The following is a 15,781-nucleotide window of genomic DNA, read 5'->3' on the forward strand; positions in this document are numbered from 1 at the left end:
AATCTTGTTGCGGTTAGTGTTGAAGAAGGAAAGAGAGATTACACCAAGGAATTTTCAGCTTATATAATTCTTTAATAAAAATTTTCTATTATTCATAAGTAATATGATTTGTATTTATTTGCAGATTTAAAAAAAATGCTTATTTTGTAATAAAAGTAAATTTAATCACGTACTTACACTTTATAGGCACTAATTGATGCTACAAGAAATGAAGAGGCTGTAAAGAAATGCTTAAATATGAGAAATGTAGATGGATACACTCCATTACATTTAGGCTGTCTGGCAGATAAGCCGGATTGTGTTAAAACATTATTGTCAGCTGGTGCTGATTGTAATATTGCTGCAACTAAATCAAATTTTGCATCACAACAAGCTGCTGGACCAGGTTGTGTTGCTGATTTTATGAAAGACAATCCGAATAAATTATCAGTACAGGTAATTTGAATCGTCTTTATATATTTTTACTCTTACATGTTTTAAATGAATTCATAATATCTTGTATTATAATAGATTTTAAACTGTTGTATTAAGATTTACTTTTTTTAAACATTGCTTGGTTATTCATAAATCTCTTTAGCATTGCATAGCCGTCTTAGATTTTTTATATTTTTTTATGATTGTTTTAAAACTGGCGTTAAATGATTGTTGTCTCTCTTTTAAATTAGTTGGAACATAATTTTCTTCATCTTTTGACTGGAGTAAGTTTATTTTTGCAAATTTTTATTTATTCAATGAATAAAATACGTATTAAAGGTTCTTAAAAAAAATTTTTAACTTATAGAGAAATTATTAGTATTGTAGTTTTCTATCATATTTTTCCCACGGAAATTTATAACTAGTATAGATGTTTAATTTTTCTGCTAGATTAGGATACATTTATAAACTTTCTTTCACTATAAATGCAATTTTACATTAAAATCTAGGCTTAATCTTTTCTTTTTTATAACTAAAAAGTAAGTGTTTTCAGACCTATGTTTATGAGAATCTCTTTTTTTTTAATTTTATCAGTAGAAACTTCCCAAAGTATTTTCTCAACTACCACATGGAGCATCTGTGATGTTCATCCAAAAGTTTCTGGATTCTGGTAAAGCTTGACAATATTTGTTTGATGCATAATTCATCTAGCATCATAAAACTGCAGCTGGATGTCAAATTTGTTGTTTTTTATAGTAAATAAATGAATAAATTTCTATTTCTTGATGCATTTCATTCTGAGATTTATGGAAGATTGTAGATCTTAATAGTAACTAATACCACAAAAGTTATCCTTTGTGTCAAGGGAGAACTATTTCATTTTTTTACTTTGGCATTCTGTTAATGTTATACTAACGTACTTCTGCTATTCTCTTTGTTCAACGTTTCCTTCTTTTGTGTCAATCTTTGGCTTTTTGTCTCCTATCTTCATTAATTTTGTTTTGTTTCTATTCATTTTCACTCCGTATTCGATCACTGTCTTCTAATTTTGAAATCATCTGTTGAATATCCTGTACTTCCATTCGGTAAAAAAAAAATATGTCTGTGCAAACCATGATTAATTTATTCTTCTTTCATTGATTCCTGTTTCTTCTAGACCAGGCCTGGTCATTCCAAATTGCAGCATGGGCTGTAAACTTTCCAAGCAGATAAATAAAAAAATTTCTATTTTATTTACAATACTGTTTTCAAAATCTGGCTTACAATGGATTTTGTACTTATTAATTTTTTTGAAATTTATTAACTTGAATGCAAAGGTACACAGTATTCAGTCAGTATAAATATGAAAAAAGAATGCTACAACCAGATAAAAAAAGGAAAACCACTAATTACATTGAACAAACAACAAAGTGTGTTTTTGGTTATAAATATAAATTAAAAATAGTTTTACCGATCAAAATTATTAACAAATGGATCAAGTAATATTTTTAATTTTATTTTAAATAAAAAACAAACTTGAATGGCTACTTCTTTCGTTTGATATTTGTATACTTATTACTCTTTATTTTTTTTTGTTTGCTTAATTTTTATAAATCCGTTTCAGTAGTGAAGTTGAACTCTTAACTGATTTTACTGATTTATGTCTGTTATTGATGCTCAGATTTTGATTTTGTTACATTTCTTTTTAGAAAAAATGCTTCACAAACAAATGATGATCCAAAGGCAGTAACAATTTTTTGGGAAAAAAATTTGTTAGGAAATATTTTGCTGTTATGTACTTGCTATAAAATTCTATTTTTGGAGTCGTGGGTTTTTTTGTAGTTTAATGCTACATTGTAGATTGATTATTTCATCTGTAAAGTTTCTGAAACAATGAAAACACAAAATGATGAGCTGAACATCTCAAATACTTTCTCGTAATTTACCAGTTGTAAAATGGCAGTTAAAGGTTATTAGTAAGTTTTCTTATTTTTTCAGCGAATTTGAAAAATTATTTTGCTACTCTTTCAACAAAGGAAAATGATTGCATTATTATTTTTAAGTTTGCTCTCAAACAGTAATAATTTCATTTGGAAAACTTTTTAATCAAATTGCAAGCATCAATAATTAAATTATTCTGACCCTGCAACTCCATATATTTAACCAATTCAATTTTTTTTTGTAATTTCTACTAAGAAACATTTTTTTTTTTTGTCTTCAGTCATTTGACTGGTTTGATGCAGCTCTCCAAGATTCCCTATCTAGTGCTAGTCGTTTCATTTCAGTATACCCTCTACATCCTACATCCTAACAATTTGTTTTACATATTCCAAACGTGGCCTGCCTACACGATTTTTCCCTTCTACCTGTCCTTCCAATATTAAAGCGACTATTCCAGGATGCCTTAGTAACTAACTAAGGCATTACTAAGAAACATAAGACTTGCAATCACGCTTGATTTCTAAATTCAGGAAAAGGCACATTCTATTTGGTCATAAAAAATTCAGTTTCTTCCCATAACTTAAAAAATCTTCTTAACATTTTCTACAATAGCCATCTAACATTGGCAAAATAAATGTGGCCATACTCAGAATCTAATTCAGTAATGTGTGCTTTAAATTGGCGATGCTGAAGAATGGATGTGATTCACTATTTTTATAACAACATGTGTTACTGGACCATAGATAATAATAGATTTTATCAATTTTGTTGATATATTAAAAAATGTAACATATATATATATATATATATATATATTAAAATCAATTCTTTTACGAATCGTACTCTCTTTTACTATATATAATATATTTATCTTATTTTATTTTATTAGATCAACCCAAGTACAGAATAAAGTAGGATGACCTACCTTATTCCACTATATATGCAGGAGTGCTTTTGCTCCTACATATTACAAATATCATAGCTAACCATCCATATCACTATTAGTGATATGTATCCTTGTATACCCATAGAAAACCTGTAAATATGATAAAAAATAAATTAATACAAAATCATGAAGATCCCTTACTTATTGAAAATATTATTATTATACAAACTGTACGCAAACAGAATTGTTTTAAATTTTATGACAAATATTATACCCCGGAAAACACTCTACCAATGGGTTTCCCAATGTCCCTTTGTAAATAATAAATTTATAATTTTTGTAAAATAACGTTAGTTGTACAAGGGTGGGGTGAAAAGTTCTAATAAGAAATCAACATTTTTTTGAGTATGTTTTGATTTATTTTTCAACATGGTCACCATTAAGATGCATAATACACTTAGCCCAGTGTTCCACAAGAGCGATTATGCCAGTTTGGTACATCAATTTATCAAACCCCTTAAAATAACCATGTACAGCAGCAACATCACTACTGGTTGAAGTCTTCCCTCCAAGCCATTTTTTTTTAGGTTAGGAAACAAATAATTGTCACTGGGAGCCAGATCAGGTGAATATTCAGGGTTTGGAGCAATTCGAATGTGATGCCATAATGACTATTGATTTTTGCCATTGCAATGACTGAAGTGTGAACTGGAGCATTGTCTTGATGGAAAGCACTTTTTTTTCAGATGCGGTCATTTTTCCTTAATTTCATCACTGAGATGCTGCAGTAGGGCTGGATAATATTTTCCATTTATTTTTTCACCCTTTTTACGATAAAAATGAAAATCAATGAAAATTATTCATGTACATCCCAAAAAAAAAGCTGCCATAACTGTTTTATATAAAAAGTTGTTTCTGCTTATTTTTGGAGCAGGTTGACCTTTTTCAACCCATTATTTTGACTGCTGTTTTGTCTCAGGAGAGTGAGCACCCAAGTCTCGTCAACGGGCACAGATTAACGTAAAAATTCCTCTGGATTTCGCTGAAAGAGCTCGAGATAATCACTTGAAATGGTTTTTTGGCAGTGATTTTGGTCAGGTGTTAGCAAACGTGACACCCACGTAGCGCACAGCTTGTTCATGCCCAAATGTTCATGTATAACATTGTGCACATATTCTGTTGATGTGCCTACAGACACTGCTAACTTGTTCACTTTCAGTGGTCGATCTGCCAAAATGATTTTATGCACTTTTTAAATTATTTCTGGTGAAGTCACTTCAGAAGGATGTCCAATGCGTGGTTCATCGTTAGTGCATGCTCAACCCAGTTTAAACTCTGCGACCCAGCATTTAATTGTTGTATTTGATGGAAAAGAGTCTCCCAACATCATATCAAGCTCTCCTTTCAGAAAAAAGTATTTAATCGCTGCATGAATTTCCAGTTTTTCCATTTTTCAAAAAACTTTAGTTCTCCAACTTTGACAGATTGTAAGTACTATACTAAGTAATGCAGTGACTTGAGACTCTTGTAGTAACCTAATGAAGTATGGAATCATGTGATGTCGTCAAGAAATTAAGCGTACTAACGCCATCTCTGTGTGATGCGTGGAACTTTTCACCCCACCCTTGTATTTTGCAGTTAAAGGTCAGATGCTTGTGTGCATCTTCTTCCTTACTTGTATCTTCCTTGCTCATTCCATTTGTTATGAAATAATGTTTCAAAATAAAATAAACATTCAATAAAATATTTTAAATTTATTTTTAAGGGGAAAAATCAGGAGGAATTAATATTAGATTTTCAAGTGAAAAATTGATAGAACTGATATTGGAGGGTGTCTTTTAATAATGTTGATTAATATGCTGTAAAAAAAAAAAAAAAATAATTGTTTTACTTTGTTAATATTTCCCAGTTATTTTCCTTTCCGTTTACTGCATCATCCCATACTGTGTTATTCTGATCTCTCATTATTACTAATTATGTTACCTCCTTTTACGTAGTTCATTAGATTATCCATTTCATGTAAACTTTTTACCTCATCTTCTGCTGGGAAAGGTTGACCTATAAATCTTCAACATTGTTGTAAACTTAGGTTTTAAATCTCTTGACAAAAATAATTCTTTCACTATGTTACTTATAAAAAAAATCTGATGTGGACACCACTTGACTTCTTTGCATGCCTATTAAATTATATATATACATTTTCTGCTGCACTTCATTTAAACTTATTTCATCTGAAAGTGAGATACAATCCTCCAATTTTTAAATAAAGTGGATAGTTACACAATTGCATTGTGGTGGACACTACATTGTATCACATTTTTTTGTGTTAACTGTATCAGCATTTTATATTAGTTTGTATATTAATTTTGTTTCATGTCGCTCAAGTAGTTATGTGGTATAAGTGCGAACGTGTCGGATTCGTATCCATGGACACATCAATTCGAATCCGACTTCATATACATATATTTTTTTTAATTTAAATATATTGATTTACTAATAATTATTAACCTCTGTAAAAAATTTTTAAATCAAAATGAAAAGTACGTAAAGTTTTATTTCACTAATAATTTCTGATTTTTTCATATATTTTTATTGTTACTATTAAATTATTCTTTATTGTAAAACTTTTTTTACAATCAGAGGTTAATAATTATTACAAAATCAATATATTTAAATTAAACTAGTTAAAAATAATGTATGCATATGATGAAGTCGGATTCGAACCGATGTGCCTTCCCCTTGTAAGATTCAAATATTTCATTATTAAATTTTCATTTGGCTATAACTCTGGAACCAATGAAAATAAGTACCACTTCGCTCTCAATATCATATATCGTATCGTTGAAAGATCTCAATGAGGGCTTATTACTGCAGTTAAAAAAAGTTATCCAAAATGTCTGGCAATTACTTTTTGGTATTTATTTTGATCAAAACCCAAATTTTTGGATTTTGGACATTTTTGGTCCAGTCGATTGCAATCAAAAGGGGAGGTGCACAACTAGGTGTTACAGCAGTCTTAAATACAAAATTTCAACATTCTATGGCTAATCGTTTTTGAGTTATGCGAGATACATGCATTTGTACTACATATGTACGTATTTATGTATGTATAGACGTCATGCCGAAACTAGTCAATATGGATTCGGGGATGGTCAAGATGGATATTTTCGTTGTAATCTGAAAACCGAAATTTTTCATGATCACAATTATTCCTTAACTTTGTACAAGGAAGTAAAAAAAATATGCTTTATCCGCTTTTTGAGTTTATTACTCCTACTGTTTCTTTCCTATTATCTGAGAACCTTATAGGTTAACCTTTTTGTAACCTAATCAAAAACAAAATGTTATTTTAAATTAAGCATATTTATTAATAGTCTGTAATTGTCTGGGACCACCATTAGGTATCGCTTTAAGTAAGTATAAAATCACACAAAACTTTATAGGATCAGGACATCTGCCTGTGATCCTGAACCGACCAAATTGTCTGCTGATTGGTTGTGTAAGCTCTGGTTCAATAAAAAAAAAGAAAAAAGCTTGTGAAATTTTTTTTTTGTCGTCAGTCATTTGACTGGTTTGATGCAGCTCTCCAAGATTCCCTATCTAGTGCTAGTCGTTTCATTTCAGTATAAAAAGCTGAAAGCTAAAAGTAAGCTTCTGAATAAATTATAAAATCATACAAAGTGTTAAAAGTATATTACTTTATTATCAGTAAGAACAATTGTATGATATCTTTTGCCTACTGACCTCTTCTGTCTGCCATTTAATAACTTAAAATTTAGCATACTTAGCCTCACGAAATTAATTGTGGAAAAATGTGCTATCTCCAGCACTGTTAATACTAGTGTATTTCCTGAAATGCAGTAGTTGTGAAATATTTATTGAATCCTATTCAAACAAAAACAAATATCAGTGTTTCCTATTTTAGTACTGTAAAAAACCTGTCAGCATCTGAGTTATTCAAAAGATGCTTTCTTGATAATTGTTTGATGTAAATTGTTTTTAATTTTTTAATAAATTTTATAAATAATGAGATTATGTTCGTTTATTGTAATTCAGTTTTTGTAATAAGAGAGTTAGAATCAAATGAATTCTTAGACAAAATCTGGACCTCATGAAAAAAAATTGAAGTTAATGGTATGAAGCAACCCTTTGATGTGAGAAAAACTTACCTTTTTTTTTTGTTAAATTTAATTCAGTTTGTGTTAAAACTTACTGTAATTTCTTTGTATATGTTATGTTAGGATATGAAACATGGTGGGACTCCATTGCATTGGTCTTCATCAAGAGAAGTAATTGAAGCTCTTGTCGATAGAAATTGTGATGTAAATGCTGTAAATTTTAATGGGAGGACAGCTCTTCATGTTATGGTAACTATTTTTGCTTTTAATTATTCTTTTTTTAGAATTTTTTGTTTATTTTTCCATTTATATTTTATTAAAATGTACGTTAATGTGTTTTTTACCTATGTATAATCTGTGTACCCAGATGTTTTCTCTAGCTTTGTGTTCTGTGAATACTTCTGTTGCTTGATCCAAATTTGCAGATTCTTGTGCTGCAGTAGATCTTAAATCAATTTGAATTGAGTTTCGGCTAAGATTTCCTAATACTTTTATTCAGGGATTTTCTTCTTGGTATGTAGTTCTTACTTGACATATCTAGGAACCCTTGATTTCATAGTTAAAAAAAAAAAAAATTTATCTTATTCTCATTGATCAGAAATTTTAGAAATAGCACATGGGAGGATTTAATACAAAACAGATATTAAAATATTTGTAAATATATTGACAGCATTGTTTAAATTTTCTTTTTGTGTTACACTGTGATAATATGCAATGTTAGGTGTGATTCAACTTTAAATTCTATCTCATATTTTAATTACTGTAATAATCTTACTTTCAGGTTTTTGGTCGTAGATTATTACAACCTCTGGCTCATATTTTCAATCAGAGATTCATTTGCATAAAACGGGTTTTTTTCAGTCTTTTAACAAATGAAAATTTTCTTTTCTCCCCTCATTATCATAAAAGATTTCTAGTTTTATAAAGAAATGACTAGAATCTATGTTAATATCAGTGCAACCATTATTGCTGATAACATGTGACTGCAGTCTTATTTTAACTGGACTGCAGTCCACTTGCACTTCAATCATTAAGCCCCATTACTGGCTCTACCTTAAGGTTGTAGATTCATTTTATTAATAGCCTGTATTAAGTAGTTTTATTTACTCTGATTTTGAGAAATTAAGTATGATTATTTGTTTATTCCAATTCATTTAATAACATCTATTTCAGGAATGCAGATGTCATATACAAGTGAAGTGTCATTTAAAGTACAAGGCTCATGCACACAAGAGTATTAAATATGTTTTTTTTTTCTTATAATCACTGTATCACAAAAGTCAAATCAGTATGTACAAAAAAAGTGAAAGTGTCCCATTTCTCAAAGCAGTTTTCAAACTTTGTAGTAGTGATATTGCACACAAGGTTGTCAGAAAAAACTAAGATTTAAGCTTGTTCCTTAAGCGTTATTAACTCTTATTCTGTTGGCTTTGTTAGTGACAAATAGACCAGAAAATGTTTAGATTTTTAACTTCTTTAGCTTGGTTTTTATTCCTAGCAAAGTGTACACTAGCGCTCTCATTCAGTCTTAGAATCAATAACACATCATTCATCTTTCAATCCTGACCAGATTATTTTCATCCATCTTCTACTCCATTTTAGTCTACAGAATGGTTGAGACATTTTCAATCAATGGTCTTGTAATGCTACTTTCAGTATTCCCTATGTTTTAATGAGAGATTAGTTGAAACTCATGAAAGATAAATTTTATTTTATTTAAAATAAAAATGAAAAATTAAATTTAGTTTAGTAATTACTGGGCTTAAAAATAATTTGTATTCAGAAATAATTTATTCTGCTAAGTTGTATTGTTTGTTATTAGTAGGATAATGCTTGTTATGTAAATTGTTTTTTATTTTATCAGTCATATTTTTCCTGTAACTCTTGTAGGTTATAAGAAACAGATTAGACTGTGTCGTTGCGTTATTGAGTCGGCATGCTGAAATTAATATGGGAGACGAGGATGGAAATACTGCTCTCCATTTGGCAATTAAAGTTAAAAATGTTGCAATTGTTCAGGCGCTTCTGGTATTTGGTGCTGATCTATCATATTTGTAAGTTGATAATATTTATTACACTTTTTCTGCAGTTTTTGTTAGCATTATTTGCATTATTTCATTATCATTTTATGCATTATTAGTTAATTAGAATTTTATGACTAAATGTTTTCTTATTGCTCTCATGATAAATTAGGATAAAGTACATAGTAATATAAATAATAATTTGAGTTATACATATGTATTAATATTTTTAGATGTTTACCACCTGTTTGCTCATGAAATTTTTAGAGCATGTTTGAACTTGTTACAATTTTTTTTATAAATAATGCACGCTTAGAATAATTAATTGAAAAATTCTTCCTATACAGTTAACTTGTAACTGCATTGTTTTCATACTTAAAAATGTGTTGAATGAATTGGATTGATTTTTTAAAAAGTAATCTATATGCAGATATTTGTAAATTCTTAAAAAACAAACAATAGGGAATTTACATAAAACAGACAAAACTAATGATCCCTGATTTTAGAAAAGTAAATCAGAGATAAAATAAAACACTTTTTTAGTTTCAGTAGTTTATTTATATTTGGTTTGTTTAGTTTTACTATCTGTAATGAAACATAACTTTGATCGCTGTTATATAGATGTTTACACATCGTTGCTGCATAAAAATAGTTCCAAAGAGAATAAAATATTTATATAATTAGAATTAATGTCCTTTGAGGGGAAAAATACCAGGGATACATTTTATTCCCTGACACAAAATTTAAAATAGAGATGTATATGATCATTTTTATGTAAGCTACACTTGTAAACTATAATGATATATCCATCTTTATGAATTTTGCTTCAGAATTACCACATCTGGCCACCCATTGAATTGTTTACTGATCTATCCTAAGACCAAGTGGTATCAGTGTTGCATTTAAAAGTTGCATGTCTTAAATAGAGACACTTGCTGTTTTTATTTTATTAACTATTTATTGCATTCTAGTTTGTTTATTGTCAATATTTTAATATAACCTATGTTAATTAAGTATTAAACCATTGACTACAGATCTACGGAGCCTTCCTTTTTTCGGTATTCTGTGGTGGTGGGTATCTCGATCTAAACTCTCCTATGGTGTAGGGACATGTATTTTCAAGATGTGGATTAATTACAAATTTTTAAAATATACTTACGTATGATTTTATATTTAATTGCTGTCTTGGAAGTGTATACATATGTAAGTTTTATCAGTGTCCTACATTGGAAGGATATTTATTTCAGCTCAGTTATTCGGCATAGGATCCTGGGATCTGTATGCAGTTCTCAAGAAGTTAACATAATAAATTAGAGTTGATAATTTGGAGAAAGTGAGAATTACTAATCATATTTGTAATAATACAGTGTGTTCATAAATAATAACATTACACAACTTCTCATGCAACTATACGTGTAAGTTTATAAAGTAGTTCATACTACCTTCTGTACCAAAATAAAAATACATTGTATCATAAAAATATTAATTATTATGTATTATGTATTCTTTGTCAATCAACAAAATTTTAAGTGTTAGTAGTTTTCAGATAAAGTGATACACCTTTATATAAAGATGTCTGTAATTATCATTGTTGCACTCATTTGATAGAATTAATGAAGTTAGTTTTATGAAACATATAATGAAAATTATTAGCATATTAATTGTGCACAAATTTCATACTGGAATTCTTAAGGGTGCCAGTAACTGTATTACAAATCCTGTTTTACATAAAAATAAAAATCTAATTTATCATACTTTTATAAAAAATATTCAGTTGATGTTTTTACAATTTTTTGTCTTCGTATGACAGTATTTATATTAATCTAATAAATTGAGTTCTTGCATTCTAATCTTATTTTGCATTTTCTTATGTTATATGGTGTGTTTGGAAAGTTGCTGTGCTCTGGAATTAAGGAATTGTATTGATGAAACTTTCTTAGTTATTGATTTGTATTTTTATTTCATTTTTTTTAGAAACGGATATTACAGTAATTGGAATAGTTAATAGGTGTTGAATATGATCTTCTCCAACATCAATACGCTCCACACTCTTCAGTTTGTTTTCAAACACTTTAACCAGCTGATGTACTGGAGTGTCTCGTACATATGCTGTTATTGCGGTTTTTATTTCATCATTCGTGCATGGTCTGTTGTGATACACTGTTTGTTTTGCTGCCCCCCTCACCATAGAAAGTAGTCCTTGGTAGTCAGAGTGAGCGATCGTGCAGGCCACATTCCCTCAAAATGTTTCGCTCACAAAGACATTTCATAAAAAATCATTGACCTGTAAGCCGTGTGTGCTGTAGTGCCATTTTGTTTGAACCAACCGTGTTTGATTTTCACTTCTGTTAACTGACTAATGAAGTTTGTTAAAACAGCATGATAACGATTACTATTAGCTGCATTTTCAAAAAAGATTTGACCCGCTTAGCTCGTTCTACTCATACCGACTTAGGCTCCAATTTTCATTTTGTGTAAAGATTATTCGTGTAATTCATGGGGTTAGTTGTTGACCTCATTTGTGTATTTTATGAATTAATATACCCTCCCAGATGAAACCACGCTTCATCTGTAAAAAATGTAATGTTGAGGATACCTACAGAATTTTGGTCAATAAAGTGTTTAAATCATTGACATTTAGTTTTTAGGATGATCTGTATGTAGGTTTCAGTTCTTGAACACGCATTGCTTTATAGGGGAAAAGTTCTTCTCTTATAGTTTTATGTGTGATAGCAAGTCTGATGATATCTTGTTGCTGTGGTAACTTATGCATTGACTTTGATGGACTCCTTTGGCCATAACATCTGAAATATCAAGCAGTTTCTGTTCGTTAAGTTTCAGTGGTATTCCACTTCAATCAGTGTCTTCAACAGAGCCTATTGCCTGAAATTTTTATTTTTATTTAAAATGTACCTTGGGTTTTAAAGAATTAATGACTTATTATGCAGTATATAGAGTACAACTGTGAAAAAGACCAAAATGTTTAATAAACAAATTTCGATCTGTTTTGAACTCTTTCATCAAATGAAATTTTTATCTTGAAAGTTATGCAATATTAAAAGTTTATTTAGAAAAAAATAAATAAAAAGGCTTTTTAAAAAGTTATGGATCAAAGTTGACCCCTTGACCAAATGCTTTTCATCATCAAAATTATACTGGTTTTTTTTAAGAGTATAATTGCTAAAAAAAAACCCTGACAACATAGTTGTGGGACTTCCCTAACACGCGGCTTTTTTCTGATGCATGGCTTACACACATATTTAAAATATTTATCGTTTTATTTAAATATAATATTTTTTATTTATTTAATTCATTGATTTTTAACTAAACCGTAGCATACTGTATTTCATTCACGCGGGTGTGGTAGTACTAGCAACCACCTTAAATACTTTTTTACACTTTAAATGTTTAATTCCACTGCTTTCCTATGATGTCACTACATAGCAGATGACTGCAGCAGTTATACGTCAGTGCTACACTAGTGTTCCTTGAGGTGAGAGGGGTTACTATTGAGGCAGTATACCCACTTAGCCGCTAGTTTATTTAGATCATTTTTGGGTGTGATTTTGCAAAAGTTTTTTTTTGTTAATGTTATTATTTTTTAATTTTTAACAAATGTGCCTAAGAATTATAAGATCTTAGGCGAAATCTCAAGATAGTCAGGGTGACCCTGACTGTATGACCCTTGCTGTACAGCCTCACCCCTTTGACCTTTTAAGTTGAAACTTTAATGGCATCAATGCCCCATATATAGAAGTAATCTGACCAAGTCTGGTCAAAATTGTTCCAGTAGTTCTGGGAGGTATAAGGAGTGCAGGATGAATACACACACACACACACGCGCGCGTGCGCGGAAAATTTCTATTTGGTTTATGGGTTCCTTAGGTGTCAAAATGTCAAGATCCAGTGAAAAACTGCTTATGCCCAAATTAAATTGATTACAATACTTTCTCTTCTAAAGCTATTGCTCTGCTGTAGTGCTAGGTGGAAAAGTAAAAATAAAAATTTTAAGTAAAAAAATGTGGGTCCCATTTGTTTTACAACTACCTTATAAAAAATTTTTAATAGCAACTGTAACTTTATAAACAGATAAAGTATAAGAACCCATAAAAAATTTAAAAGATTTTTATAATTCTTTATTTTGAGTCTCTTGGGGTCCACTTTAAAAAAAAAATTCTCATGTTTTCATTAATACTAGATACTGTTGGATTATCAATCTTAAAAGCTACAACTGAAAAAAATTGGTTAAAAAATTAAAATATGCGTTCCATTCAGCTTCCATGTATTTTTTTAGAGGCTTAAAAGTTTATTTATAAGAGTACTTATTTACTTTAATTAGTCGGTCCAATTTGTTTTTGTGCCTTGTGTTACTCAACAAGGCTAAAATAATATAGTTTACTAAAATCTACCGTACAAATACATTATTTTTATTTCTAATTTTATCAGAATTATAACTAGCAGTTAAAATTATCATACTCCCTTTGGCCCATGAAGGTTTTGATAAAAGTATTTAATTTGTCTCTTCTACGTCTACTTTATATTTCTATGGTTGTATATTTTTATATGTCTGTTTTGCATGGTTTATTCTGTAGCTTTCTAGCTTCATTTAGCTCATGAAAATTCAGCTTTCTTAGTAAATTAATTCCTTAACTTTTGCTTCTGAATTTAATGCGTTTGGTACATTGAGCTACCATTTTCCTTCTGTGTCATGATTTTGATTTTCCTTTTTTTTGTCCTTAGGTTTTCTTTATACCTATTATGCATCAGATTGATTAGATCCTGCTTCTGCTCAGTTTTTGAATCATAATAATCAACAAAACTTAACATCTCACCATGTATCATTAATGTCATTGTTTATCAATTTTCTTTATGGATTCAGTAAACATGTAAGTTGATAAATATCCCTGTGACACTCCTTTGTTACTTTTAGCTTAATCTTAAATGTGAAATTAACATTTCTGTTCTTAATCTTTATATTTTTATTTATAATGTTCTAAAAATTATTCTCTTATGTGTGTGATTGATTTCTCTTTTCCTTTAGTTTTTTAAATATATTTTTCATTGTTAAAAACTTTCTCAACATAAATATAAATGTATATTATTTTTCTTCTTAAATTAACAGGATTTTTGCCCATTGTGGTTCAAAACTTTTGGGTTTTCTGTTGCAGTAATCCATCTCTGATTTCATATGCAAAATTTTAGATGGATTGTTTATTAATAAATATGTATCAGTTTTGAACCATCAAACGTGCAGGTTGAAATGAAAATGTTAAGTAATATTCTCTCATACGTGGTAAAGTGGCTTCCCTAACCAAATTCAAGTACACCAGTCTTGAAAGTGTTACTATGTTGGTTGAAGTATGAAGTTTTTTGTGATTATATCAGGTTTATATCGGTTTCCTACATATCTTTAAACCAGTAAAATTGTTAATCATTCTGGTTTTAATTTAGTTGAATGATTGTAGAATAATCTGAGGAGGACAAATGTTTTTGCCATAAATGCTTGAAAGGATGGATGTTGGTAGATTTAGTATGTAAGAGGAGTAAGAAACCCAGCTATATCTAGTAAGCACCTCAATTGCTGGTTAGGCTCCTTGTACAAACAAATGAATAGGAAAATAATTCCTGTACAAACTACATGCGTAGTTGCTTTCTCATCAAACTTAATTGAGAAAGTAGCTGTCCCATTGCCTACCAGATGGTGTTGCGAGGTATTAAATAGCAGTTTATGTATTCGCTTGTCAACCATCCAGGAAATTATAAGGAAACCAGGAGAATGAATGAGAGAGCAATCACTCTATAGAGGGTGTGGTCTAGGAGATTAGGAGAGTTAACTATCTTTTCCAGGAATGTAGGAAGAAGATTGTCTAAAACAGTGTAAAACAGAGATATTTAGTCTTAATTTCGTATCATTGTACATTAATATATTATTATAACAATTTGAGAATTTGTTTATAAATTTTTTTTCCTTAGGAATATGGAAGGCCATTCAGTACGGCATTTGGCTGCTCAGGAAACAGACAAGGTTGGTGAGAAAATATTATATATGTTGCATGCTGTTGGCGCTCCACGTTGTGATTCAGCTATGAATGGTTGTACTGATGGATGCAGCAGGAAAGGTACTTATGATGGCTCTCCACCACCTGTACCAGAAGGTGCTCAGGTAAGTTTTTTAATTCATTGGTTTTCTATATACACTTTCATTCTACAATTTATTTACTCAAATTTAGGGGTTCTACATGTACATACTTTTTCTACATAGTCACTTCTTTTGTCAATGCATTTCGTCTGCCAGTCCACAAGCTTGCATATTCCTTATTTTAAGAAGATTTTTGATTAGTTGCAAAGCCACTTTTACACTGCCTCCTGCACATCTGTCTGTGGAAAATTGACACGACCTTGAAAATCATCCTTGAGTGGTT

The 15,781-nt window shown here is 29.9% G+C and overlaps 1 protein-coding gene across 6 annotated transcripts in view; it reads left to right on the top strand.

The window, feature by feature from the left end:
- iPLA2-VIA (calcium-independent phospholipase A2 VIA) overlaps window positions 1–15,781 on the top strand; it is a 135,941-nt gene that overhangs the window by 31,194 nt on the left and 88,966 nt on the right. For all 6 annotated transcript variants that reach the window (XR_012757359.1, XR_012757360.1, XM_075372800.1 and 3 more), the window contains exons 5-8: window positions 187–435; window positions 7,462–7,587; window positions 9,229–9,392; window positions 15,333–15,522. Coding sequence is in view for 4 of the 6 variants with exons in the window: in XM_075372800.1 (XP_075228915.1) it covers window positions 187–435; window positions 7,462–7,587; window positions 9,229–9,392; window positions 15,333–15,522 (729 nt within the window). In the remaining 2 variants the exon portion in view is untranslated. The remainder of the gene's footprint in view (window positions 1–186; window positions 436–7,461; window positions 7,588–9,228; window positions 9,393–15,332; window positions 15,523–15,781) is intronic.

The sequence above is a fragment of the Lycorma delicatula genome, chromosome 8 (assembly GCF_047948215.1).
Source record: "Lycorma delicatula isolate Av1 chromosome 8, ASM4794821v1, whole genome shotgun sequence".
In the NCBI taxonomy this organism is placed as follows: domain Eukaryota; kingdom Metazoa; phylum Arthropoda; class Insecta; order Hemiptera; family Fulgoridae; genus Lycorma; species Lycorma delicatula.